The 12,769-nt window shown below is 38.8% G+C and overlaps 1 protein-coding gene across 1 annotated transcript in view; it reads left to right on the top strand.

Moving 5' to 3' along the window:
* LOC140245507 (IgGFc-binding protein-like) overlaps nt 1-11,047 on the top strand; it is a 48,137-nt gene extending 37,090 nt beyond the window's left edge. Inside the window, exons 2-7 of the mRNA XM_072325075.1 lie at nt 330-505; nt 961-1,907; nt 2,650-2,807; nt 7,847-7,957; nt 9,317-9,413; nt 10,942-11,047. Of these exons, the coding sequence (XP_072181176.1) occupies nt 330-505; nt 961-1,907; nt 2,650-2,807; nt 7,847-7,957; nt 9,317-9,413; nt 10,942-11,047 (1,595 nt within the window). The remainder of the gene's footprint in view (nt 1-329; nt 506-960; nt 1,908-2,649; nt 2,808-7,846; nt 7,958-9,316; nt 9,414-10,941) is intronic.
* Nucleotides 11,048-12,769: the final 1,722 nt, after the last annotated feature.

Genomic DNA, 12,769 nt, shown 5'->3' with positions numbered 1-12,769 from the left:
GTTTTGTGATGCACGGTCCCATATACTCCTACTTACCTCACTTTTCAGGCTCTTAATGATTCCATGTATCTTGTTTATGGCCAATGTATAGTCACGTATTGCTGCATGTACTCTTGCTTGAGCATCCCGTCCTGTCGAAACGCCCGAATTCTTTCGGCGTCCCTGCATCTCACTCTCTTTTTTTTCATGTGTATTCATTATTTTCTTAGTGTACTGTTCATTTACTCATAACTTATTATTTAGCAATGTTTACAATAATTGTGTTGATTTACACTGCATTGTAATTTTTTCATTGAATTTCTGTCTTTTCGATTTGTTACAATTTATAGCTCCCCTAGACACAACGGGCAAGGAGTTTGTCTTCGCCTTCCAGAGCAACTTCCAGAATAAAAGACCGGATCGCCTGTCGCTGCTTATCGGAGCCAACGAACCTGGACCCACCCGAGTGCAGATCGAAGCACCGAGGTTTAACTGGCAGCAAACGCTTCAACTAACTCACAAACAGGTAGAATAAAAAGTCTGTAATCAATATTAATTTTCAGTTGCTGACGCGGGGGATCGAAAAAAAAAAACAACAACAAAAACATTGGTTCAAACTTGGCGATCTACTATTACGCTTTTGATTACTTGACTAATATAGATTCATGGATCGATTGATTCATACAGATTAACTCTCCATTTTTCTCCCATTAGTTAAACTGCAAAACGTTCACACAATTCAACAAATATCATCGAATGAAGATAAATCTATTACTTAATGATGAAAAACACGCATGTAATATCAACAAATAAGTTATGTAACCTAAGAACATTGATGTGTGGTGTAGATGTCTTAGTAGCGGCAGGCAATGCAAAGAGGAATTCTACAATAGCTGCCGTCAAACAAAAATGGCATGTATATAGACGTTGTTGTGGTGGTGTAGTACCACATCATTTTGCTTCTCACTTGCGTCGTAACAGGTGAAACAGGTTGATGTCAATCCTGATGTCGCCGCCCGAGGTGCTGGGCCGGTCAACGGCACCCTCATCGTCAGGGCCACCAAGGATATCACGGTCCACGGTCTCAACTCGCTGACGATGACGAACGACGGCTTTCTGGTCATCCCCACTCATGGTCTCGGCAAAGAGTACTTCGTCGCTTCCTATGATCCTGTGCCGATCGAAATGTCGCAGTTCCTGATTTCGGGTGTCCAGCCCGATACCACTGTGACAATTACAACAGCTGCGCGACTTCAGCACAACTCCCAGTGGTACAACAAGGGGCAGACCCTCACGGTCAACGTCGGCAAGTACGAATCCATCCAGTTTCAGAGCCAGGAGGATCTCACGGGAACCAAGATAACATCCACTAAGCCTGTCAGTGTGATGTCCGGAGCCTCCTGCACCCTGGTCCCAACTCAGGTGTACCGATGCGATCATCTGGTCGAGCACCTCCCTCCATTCAACACGTGGGGTAAGCGCTTCACCCTCCTGCCTTTCGCCAACCGTTCCGGCGGTTTCATTTTCCGCATCATCGCCGGGCGTCCCTCCACCACCGTCCACATCATGGGCAACAACGTCCAGCTCCAGTTCCCGGGAAGCTTCCGCGAGTTCAACCAGCCAGCCTCGCTAAAGACCACCCTCCAGTCGGACAAGCCCATCATGGTTGTTCAATACGCCAAGGGAATGCAGAAAGACAACAACGGTGACCCCTTCATGACCGTCGTCCCACCTGTTGAGCAGTACATCCAGAAGGAGGTGACCTTCGGATCCTTCAACCAGTCCGGAAGCGACCAGCTCGTTATGTTCGCCGGTGTGTCCATGACCTCCGAAGCTCTCTTCACTATGACGATTAACGGCAAGGCGGAGTTCGATCCCAAAGCTGGAATCCCCGGCACTGGCATCTCTTCAACATTCACGGCTGACAAGTAGGTTTCCCGATCAAAATTCCTTGTATCCTCGATCAGAAAAGCAGATCCATTTGATCAATTACGTGTTATATGTTTTTTTTTTTTATTAGCAAAATCAAAACGAATACTGACAGTAAGAATATTCATTGGGAAGAAAGCACTTAAATATTGATTTTTGCTCACATCTCATAAGTAACGATACCTCAGGAATACGTTGGCATCAACGTGAATGCAGGCGCATTGGATGCTAAATTCAAACTTTCGGAACTTCGAAGTAGCTTTCTGTTTGTACGAAGTTACGACAATGCATTCATGAATTACAAATATATGCACGTGTGTAACAAAATGACGCAGAAACTTACTTCTACTGTGCATCAAACTTGAATTAGCAAATCTTTTCTGATTAGCATCGCTGTAATCTTTCTTTTTTTTTTCAGACCGGATATCACACAGTATACTGTCACAGAGGGTTTTTGTGATTGAGGATATTTCTTCAAAAAGCACATATTCATACGGTTACGTGTATGTTGTGATGATTTTTGTTCAAACGATCACCACACACCGAGAACCATAACTGTTATTGATTGCTATTTCGAGGCCGGTTCGGGAGTTTTTCAGGCAAGGCTTTCACAAAATAATACATAATTCTATGCATTTATAAATTTATCTGAGTAAGTGGCCAAATTTTGTGTCGTATTTTTTTTTTTCATCAAGTTTGAATCAATTAACATGATAAATACTGTACTCTTCCCTCCTCAAGGACGGTTTCTCTAGAAAACATCCAAAATGTACTTACGAATTTTGAGAAGGACATCCGCTACATGGCCATCGTCTACGGCTTCGCTAGCGGTACCTCCTTCGGATACCCAGCAGCGTATGCACTCAAACAGATCACGTGTACACGACCAGGACGAACAGGTATGTGTTGATGGGATATCTGGGAGGGGGGGGGGGGGGGGGTTAAGGGTGTAGGGATTGCTGAAAAGATAAGAATAGAATATCGTCCATCGAAGTGGCTTCCGGTAACATGATGAGGAATAACACTTTGTTGATGAATTACATCCAGGAATATAACGGGAAACAGTGTAAAGTACACTCGAGGTCAGAATATACTCCGAGCTAAATGGAAGTGACTACCTATAGCTATTCCATGGACTATTATGCAAAATAATCGTCGTGAGAAATCCTATGTAGTTTAAAGGTACCGTTTACCATTGGAAACAGTGATTTAAAAATAACTATTGTTCGAGTTATCATATTTTGATGCATATGTGTAGGTCAGTTGTATCGCAAAACATCTTACCATATAAAAGTCAAAAAGACAATTCAGGCGATGACAAAATCAGAGTGTCTAATATTGAATATAAATGCCGCTATCAATTTGATTATCATTGTATTGTGAAAGCGTCTGAAACATTAGTACGCAATGTATTTTAGGGTATCAACAAGCTATGCAAGCAAGGAATGAGAGAACAAGGTTCTATTTATACGTTTTACGAGGCCTTCAACAGTAGCATTTTGGTGATGGAAGCCCGCTATATGGTAGGGCCATAGTATCAGTTTTTCCTACTTAAATTGGGTATGAATCTTCGTGATGGCTAGTCCACTTCCTGGACTGTATTCGTATGCAGTGTACCCGCGTACGTACGGACGTACGTTGATGGTGTCTGTATGTACACTGTATTACACAATTCACCCCTCCTGATTTTTTCTTTTCGGGAGTACCAATTGGTGGAGTGTCGCAATCAGCGGTTGGGCGCATTGTGTGGGTGCATGCATGTGTATGCGCGTGTTAGTGGGGAATGCGGACGCTTAAAATCGTCCAGTATCTGGACTACGTGATGGCCTTTATGAGATTCACTGGCTTCAGTATGCACGGCGCTTTTTTTTTCTTTTTGAAAAGAGCTGCATTAGCGCATGCTATTCAAACTTTGGATGACATTAAAAAGCGTGCGATATGTCATCCGAACGTGCCGCCAACTCGTGAGGAGGAATCTTTATACCGCGTTGATTGCCCCCTTGCGGTTGACCAAACCATATGACATGATTCCTATAGAGCTTTCAATGCTGTTGTAGTCTCTAGCCAACGTCTGCATGTGAAATTTAGCTTTGGTTACAGTTACCTGTCTTCTGACCCCGTCAACAAGGAGGGGGGGGGGGGGGGGTATGGTGTACCAAGACGTGTGCTTACATTCAGAAAGAAATAGTGAATATAAAACAGCTGTTGCACTGGATAAGTATAACATACAGAATACATGGAAATGTTTTTTCTTTTCCCATGACATTTCTTATTCACTTACATCTGCCTTCAAATTGTCATGAAAAGACAACCAAAGACGACATTTAGTTTTCCTTATTTTCCTTATTAGCTTTTAATTTATGCATTCCCTTGTTGTTGTTGTTATTATTATTGTCGTCGTCGTTGTTGTAGTTGTTTATGTGCAGAGCCGTCTTAAAGGCAAGGTGAAAACAACTATAATACATAGACCAAATCTTTAAGTTATTATAGTACGTGTCTTGCTTTCCGGGCTTGTTTTTAATGATCGTGACTGCAGCACTTTTAAATCCAAAACTGTTCACCCTGCACGAAAATACCTAAGCTACAAAAAAAAAAATAATCGTCTTCTCTTCCGATATAGTTTACGATGAACACGATGCCATCACACTAAATTTAGAAGAATGAGAAAAAAAAAGATCAAAGGCGGACGCTTTGTGACGTCAGTTCAACTTTTCAGCGGAAATGCCTTAAAAATCGGATCACCGAGATGGATTGTTACTTCGGACATCCATGAAAAATTAAATGACACTAGGACGTCTGGTTGCCGTGGAAATGACCTTATCTTCTAAGGTCATAGAAGCAACCGATCCCTTCATTTCATCAAAGGGATGGGTTAATTTGATGACTCAAGTCGGGGGACATAGAGCGCTTCCTCAGATTTAACGCGCGGCCCATGAAAAAAAAAAGAGGAAAAATATGCAGCTAGCACTACTGTAATGTTTTCTTACAAATTATCACAAACCTCGTCAGAGCTAAAATTTGAACGTTATTTCAACTGTCTATTATGTTCACGATAACAATTTGCTGTTTTGACCCTTGATATTTACGGGATGGGGTGGTTTACTATAAGTTTTTAAATCACCTCATTGGAAAATGCTTTTCCCTTGAGAGCGGATGTTAATCCACACAAAAATTATAGATGAACCTGTTAATGTTTTTGACATACGTGTGTCATACATGTTCGGCAACACGGAATACAAGTTTTTAATTCTGATCATGTTGATTCTGATTTGTGAAGTTGATTTTGCAAATTGCGCATTATTAACTTCATGCAACGCTTTTCTGTATATGGAAATTATAGAAATAGGAAACACCAGAATGTTGTTTCATGCTGTGTATGGCGTGAAACAGCTGAAATAGTCATAAATTTTGCAGACATGTAATATTTATAGTTGACATGACGGCCCCTAATGAGACTTGCATTGACTGTCATCGGCCTGTTTAGAAAATATCAAATAAAGAAAGTAGACAAAATATAGAGGAGCGGGGATGTATTCAAGTACAATTAAACGATGAGAACATATGAAGAGTTTGATTGCAAAAACCGATAGGTCCATATTGTCAAATGGAGATATTTGGGATTGAAGGTCAAGAAAAATAAAGAGGATAATAAGAAAATTTTTGCTTCTTTTGACCATAACTTCAAAAATGTACCTTTATATGTAGTGACCAATATATCATTTAGAAGGTATTATTTTCTACTTTATGACAGAGACCGTACTTCAAATCTTCAAAAATGGACTTATCGGTTTTTGCAAACAAACTCTTCATATATAGTATAAAGGACAGTGCTTGTCTTCTAAAATAACGATGAGTTTCACATTTAAGTGGCAATTAAGACTTCTCAGAAAGATTCATAATGTTTGGTACGTCTTTTCTCCTTCATGGCTGCTATTACAAAAGCCCTATCTGTCTCCTTGAACTTCCAACAAAAAGCTGCACGTCAATAATTAGGGGACAGCGGCTTCTGAAAACTGATTGAACTTCCCGCAAAGTTACACTGGATTTCCTTTGTGCAAATGCCTCTGGGGAGGGGTTGAATCTCTTCTGATGTCTGCGTATACCCAGTTTGAATTTCCTCTCCACTGATTGGCCAAAAATAGCTCTTCAGATTCAGATCACGCCAATGATATCGCGCCGTGGAGTGTAAAGGCTGATTGCATTGCATAAAGCAGTATAAAAAAAAATGAGGCAATATACAGAACATCTCTGATGCTAATGCTAAGTACGGTTCGAAAAACAAAAATCGTGTTGGGACACCCAAGGTTGATTAATGTTATAGTTGTCAGTTACCTTTCAGATAAATAGATATGATAATGTAAATAATCAAGTTTTACGGAATTATCCATTTTTACTATTGAAATCATTATTGGATTCAGAAAAACAATCTACTCCTTGGTTGATTTTAAAACATCAACACTGGGTACGTCATTGCCAGTAAACATTGTGAACACTAACTTGTTGATATCACTGCTTTACAATTACGATGATAATATCAGATAAATCCCTTTAACAGTCATAGGGATTGGTGATCTATGACTCAGGAAATTTTAAATGGGAACGAACGTCTACACACACTGGCGGCATATCTTTCCTTCCCCCAAATTCCCCCGTAATTTTGAAACACATCCAAGTCTGCGTATTATACAATGTTAACGGTAATCACCAAGAAAACTGTACGTGTCGCTCCCGTATCTGCGAAATCCGCACGAGCGAGCGAGAGCATCCGTGCTGTACCTTAACACGAGCATGAGGTTCTCCCTCCGTACACAGTGGTATAAGTGCAAAAGGGGAGATGTGTGCCCAAATATGGGCATGGGTTTTAATGACAAACACGATGACTTTGCAGGCATTAATACGCATGCGCCTCTTGGATGGGGGAGGGGGAGTAAATCCTGGCCATGTCGTTTGCAAAAACGAGCCTAGTATAGTCTAGCCATCAGTCGTCTTCGAAAACATTCTCTCCGTAAGAGGTGGAACAGAGCGTTGGTGAAAATTCAAATTGAAACCTCTATCTTTTTTCTTTTTTTTTTCAATTATGGTTGTATACATCAACTTACACATCTTAAGCCATATAGATGAAATACGGCATCTTTTTTTCCAAAGAGAAAACTTTTTTCCGAGTTCATTTATTGATTTCTCAAGACAGAGTTCCACGGTTGCCATGAACCTGTAAGCGTTAATAGTGTAATTATATCTGAATAGTTTGCGCTATCTTTGAATTGGAGATAGAGTGGAACTTTGTAGGAATGTATTACATTTGATTTGATTTCATTTTCGTTCATTTTTTCCATTTCCAAAAACAAACATGCAATCATATTATGATTTACAACGTGACCAAGTCTGTGATATCAAGAAATGGGAAGTTAGATGTGTTCTAACATAACTAACAAAAGACACACACATAATGTGTGCGCAAATATATGTATATATGTATATATATATATATATAGGCCTATATATATACATATGAAGAGCTTGCTTCCAGAAGGTGCTAAATCCGTCATTTTTTCAATGGATTTAGCGCCTTTTGGAAGCAAGCTCTTCATTGATTATGCATGATATACTGTATATATGTACATGTAAAGTCTTTACACCTCGTCGCTATGTTTATAAGTATACATGTGCTTTTCTTTTTTGGTTGTTATAGATGAAATTATAGGAAAAACAAAACAAAATAAAAGATGCAAAACAGTCTTTATTCGTTTTCTGCATTGGTTTATATGCATTCTTTGACCAGCTGCTGAAATGTGCCAATTAAGTTTGCCAGGTCCAAAATGCAATGACTGATGTCAGTCATATTGTGTTGCGATCCGAGAAAGCTCATCCGCCCCAAATTTAGCCATGTCCATGCGGGTATAGGTTGATGATGTTAATGTATCTTGCTCTTTCACCATAGGTGTTCAGGAGGAGTATGAGTGCCCCGAAACTCACCGCCGGCCACGCCCTACAGGCCCACCCGTCCCTGAGGGACCCGGAACAGGGCCTGGAGGCCAGGGTAATATGGAAGGTAATGCTGTGATTATTGTGGGTACCATGACTACCGTGGTTATCTTGGTCAAAGTTCCTTGATTACTTCTGAATCCTACTCCCCCCCCCCCCTCTTCTCCTACACATTCCCACACCCCTCTTTGTGATGTCACCGATAGGCGTCCAAATGTAAATAGGCTTGGTCGCACTGTACCTCTCAGTATTAAAGGGAAAAGAAACCTAAGTATGAACCTCACCTCCATGGTAAAATATGAATTGAGAGAATGCAGCGACACTCTGAGCGCACAGCATAAAAATTGGATGAAAATCGGAATAACGACCATTAAAAGGTTAGAAATTTTTACAGTTTTGGTGCTACCATCGCTGGATGAGAAGACAACAACACTTTGTGACGTTATGTGTCGAAAACGACACGAAAAAAAAAAAGAAAAAAAAAGAAACCCCAAAAACATATTTTCTATAACGAAAGAGCACTGGATTACCTCTTGCAAAGATACTATCCATAACATATGTTAGTTGACATATTTCAGTATCTAGTCGAGGAAATAATTATGATCTTTTCATAGAGAATAAGATTTTGTGGAATTCTATTTATATTTGCTTTACGTTTTCCATACATGACGTCTGCGGTAGTCTTGTCATCCAACGATGGCTGCGCAGAGTTTGTAGAATTCATTACTTCTGAACAGACTGTCTGATTGTCTTCAAAGTTCGCTAATTTCTTCTTACAATGATGCTGCATTTACTCAGTCCACATGTTTATTGGGGTTTCTTCCCCTTTTACTTCAGAAATTATCTGTGATTCCTTTGCATTTTTAACACTTCCAACGACCTCTCTTGATAGCGTAAAAAGCAGTATTGATTGCAGTGCAATCTAAAGAGACGGAGTGTTGGGTTTAAAGGTACTGTTTACCATTAGGAGCAGTGATTAAAAAATGTTCGAGCTATCACTTTTGATTAATATATATGTAGGTCGGTTGTTTCACAAAACATCCTACCATAATCAGCAATAAAGCCTAAAATATAAGGAGAAACAATATTGTTATAACTATTGTTCACATTTTGTACATTTAACAATAATTAACATTGATTATACTGATTAACATTTTTACACTGGTTGTTTTATCCCAAACTCACTTTATTAAGTATCAAGTACACTGTTTTTTAAAGCAAAATAAAGGTGGGTTTTTGTTTCATCTGCAGATGGTAAATACTGCCTTTGAATACATTTGTGCACAATGAAAAGTATTATTTTGTAAATTACCATTTTCTGTTCAGTTGGAATGTCAATGGCAGCTGAGGTTCCTCATGCACTGGTTGTAACTCTGTATGACTTATTACGTCATAATACATTTCCTGATCTGTTTGCTTCTTCCAGCTTGTTCGTCTAAGGGCGTGGTCGTTCTCGCTGCCATTCTACCTGCTCTCATTGTCTTCATCATTATGGTCATCATCCTCGTCTTCGTTCTTTACAGGTAAGCAATCTTCCTTTGCCTTGAAATTATTGCAGTCAAAGTTTAAAGTATCCTGTTTCAAGTAAATAGATGAATGGAGTCACGTTTTCATTCTTGCTTTGTTTTCTTCTTTTTTCGCTCTTCGTGTTTTTCATCAAATGAGCACACAAAAAATGTATTCATTCAGTCATGGATTTAGGATTTGTTTTGGATTTTTTTTTTGTGATTTCGAATTCAAATTCAAATCCCAGGTACATATCGCACAAACATACACACACACGCGCGCGCACTCACTCACAAGCGAACAATGATATTGACTGTCAACGGGTAATTTGATTATCGACCTTTGCCCTCATCGCCCCTATTCAAGATTGTGGCGCTTTTCTAGATGTCTAATTGTGCTCTTTTTCTGGTGACCCTTGACCTATCATTGATTACGTGTAACTTGCAACAACAACAACAACAACAAAAAAATGATATAATCATGCATGTTTGTCTGTAGTGCTGATATCATAGGTAGAGTCGGTCGGTCCCTTCCGAATATGTGTATTATCATTATTATTATTTTTTTTTTGCATGTCATCTTTTGTCCATTTCTCCCCTTCTTTTTTCGTATATTAAGTTTCAACCAATCTGGTTTCATATACTTTCCCCATTGCTTTCATTTATACAAGGGAGCATTTATCTGTCATGTCTGTACTATTAGAATTTATTGAATTGTGTGTTGGATTGTCAAATCAGTGGAAAAATAGATGTATGTCCCTATATAAGTATGCTCAATTGTGTACATGTTGAAAAGTTTCGGTTGTACATCTCAATATTTCTTGAGTCGTGAGTTGTGAATCCAATTGGCAGTGCATGTGGTCCATTTTTTTTTCTTTTATTCAAATATTACGCAGAGGTGGACTGTACAAGAACTTTTAATCAGCCAACGTGGAAGTCATGAAGTGCAATAAAAAGTTGGAAACGTAGGTGGGCAGTAAATTGCATTTGGAAACTCGAGAATGCACATTGATTGTGACTGTAGATGTAGCATTTTACTTTCCGTCATAACAAGCACTCACTCCTCTCTTAAGTTCCTTCCCCTTAGACATTAACTAGCTTGATCCTCACACAACACAAGCATCGCTTACGCTAAATTTATTACTCAACATCAATGTAGACATCCGTTTGGCTTGGGCGATTTCTCCATCATTATCGTTTGCACGTATCGATCACAAGTAGAATACATTATGCTTCACTCTGCGCATGTGTTGCCAATTTGGCGACGCTGCTTTGAATGATTTTACAGAATATTCCACGCACTCCTCTCAATGAATGCGTTCGAGGCAAACAAGGTATCCAACAGAAATGATTTCACATCCAACAATTCGATCCGAATGTGCATACCTTTTTTTGAATGCAATTTGCAGCTCTACCACAACTATTTGGATTTATCACAACTCGGCGATCCAATTTTTAGCCACTCTCTGATTAGCCTCATGTCAAGACGTTACAATGATTAATACACTCGTGTTTGATGTCCCTCTTCTTGTATTTCCCTTTGGAGGAGTCCCTCTTCGCCGGAACTCGAAAAGTTCAAAATGTTTTTTAGGGTAAACCCAAGAGAGCGGACTCTCTCTAGATGTTCGTTCGTCCGAAACGGAAGTCTATGATCTATAGGGGTTGTGAGGTATGCCTTCGAAAACGTTCCAATCAGAGCATGCGACTATGTTGCCAAATTCATTTGACGAAGTTTTTTCAGTTCTTCTACGTTGGCTGAAATTCACCGCATGACCGCACACACGTTCGTTTTGGTTTTTCTTTGTTATTTTTTTCTTTCACATTTTGTTTTATTTTCGTGGCACGCATCTATATTTCCCCTATTATTTTCTTCCATTTTCACTATTTTTGCTCACCAGTTTTTTTTTTCTTTTCTTTTTGAATATTTGCACCTCATACCGGAGTTGGAATGCGCAATCCTTTGACCTGAGCAAATGCCATAAAAAGATCGTTGCCTGTGATATTCATTACGAGGAAATTTAAGATTGGAAGTTAATACGTACTCTCTGATAAAACATGAAAATAATTCCTGGTTTACATAATAATATGGGGAAAAATATCTCAATGATAATAATGCTGTCACAAAATATCTGCAAGGTTTCACGTATCAAAAAGTAAAATTCTACATTTGCCAAAATAGCAACTGATAATGGTAACTATCGTTAGAATCGCCTGACTATGATAACAGTTAATCGTGCCTAGGTGGAAAACTTCAAAATGAAATACATGTAAGATGTGACTTTTTTCCCCAAACTCCTTTCAGAAGAACGGTAATGATATTGTCAATAGCAAATTACTTATAGGAACAGTTCCCCCTCACCGTTTTAACATTTGCACCAGTGTCTAATACCTCCTGGAATATATATTTTTTGTAAAGGACATAGAGCACATTCACCTGTTATTGTTTTTTGTACTAATTACTTTTCTCAACAAACGGGCAAGAAAATCGTGGAAAAGATAAACCCATTTTTCAGTCCTTCGTCGAGTACAATGACATTTTCCCAGTCTAATTTAGTCCTTGTTCTGATTCAAGATTAAATTATTGTCGGAGGAAGAAATGCATTTTACAGCCCCCTTTAAGTTCATGCCTGCCTTTTCGAAGTAAAACTCTGAATATACAATAAAATGCTTGCATAATTAAATTCACATTCATCACGGGAATGATTGGCTAGTAAAGTCTTATATCATGATTATGATTATATGTGTATCAACATAAATACAGACCTACCATTTGTGGTCATTTTTATCTTGCGGAAACGAGATTATCATTATGATGTTGTGAACATGTTCTTTTTAGTAATGTTTCATATTTTCTTCTTTTCCCTTCATGTTTATTTTATTCTGCAGGTTGAGGAGAAAGTTCTAAAGCGGTTCACGCCATCACCGAAGTGCAATAAAATAGAAGATTACAGGACAAAACAAATACGGACCATGCTATCAAGATTATATGAGTTGACTATTTTTGGAACTTCACTGAATTAACAGACAAACTTGACTTTTTAAAGATTTTGTTGATTCAACACATGACTATAAGGATGTTATTTTTCTATTTTTCATGTGGTCACATTGTCTTTCCATTTTCCATATTATTACATAAAGAATATATAGTGTACATAGCATTTTATGTCTTCGTTATTCTGAATTTCTGGTGCTAAATATATGTACAAATTGTAACAAACTTGTAAGATATTGCGTCGGAGATAGAGGCTGCCTTGATTTTTGTATTATCTTTTGGTCAAGTCTTAACGTTCGTCAGTCAGTCAGTCAGTCAGTCAGCCAACACACGTGGTCACATGAATCTCTGAATAACCAGATAAGATCAGATGTGAACGGGT

The sequence above is a fragment of the Diadema setosum genome, chromosome 22, assembly GCF_964275005.1.
Source record: "Diadema setosum chromosome 22, eeDiaSeto1, whole genome shotgun sequence".
In the NCBI taxonomy this organism is placed as follows: domain Eukaryota; kingdom Metazoa; phylum Echinodermata; class Echinoidea; order Diadematoida; family Diadematidae; genus Diadema; species Diadema setosum.
Note: the sequence above shows the minus strand (reverse complement) of the source record. Positions and strands in the feature narration are given on the sequence as shown.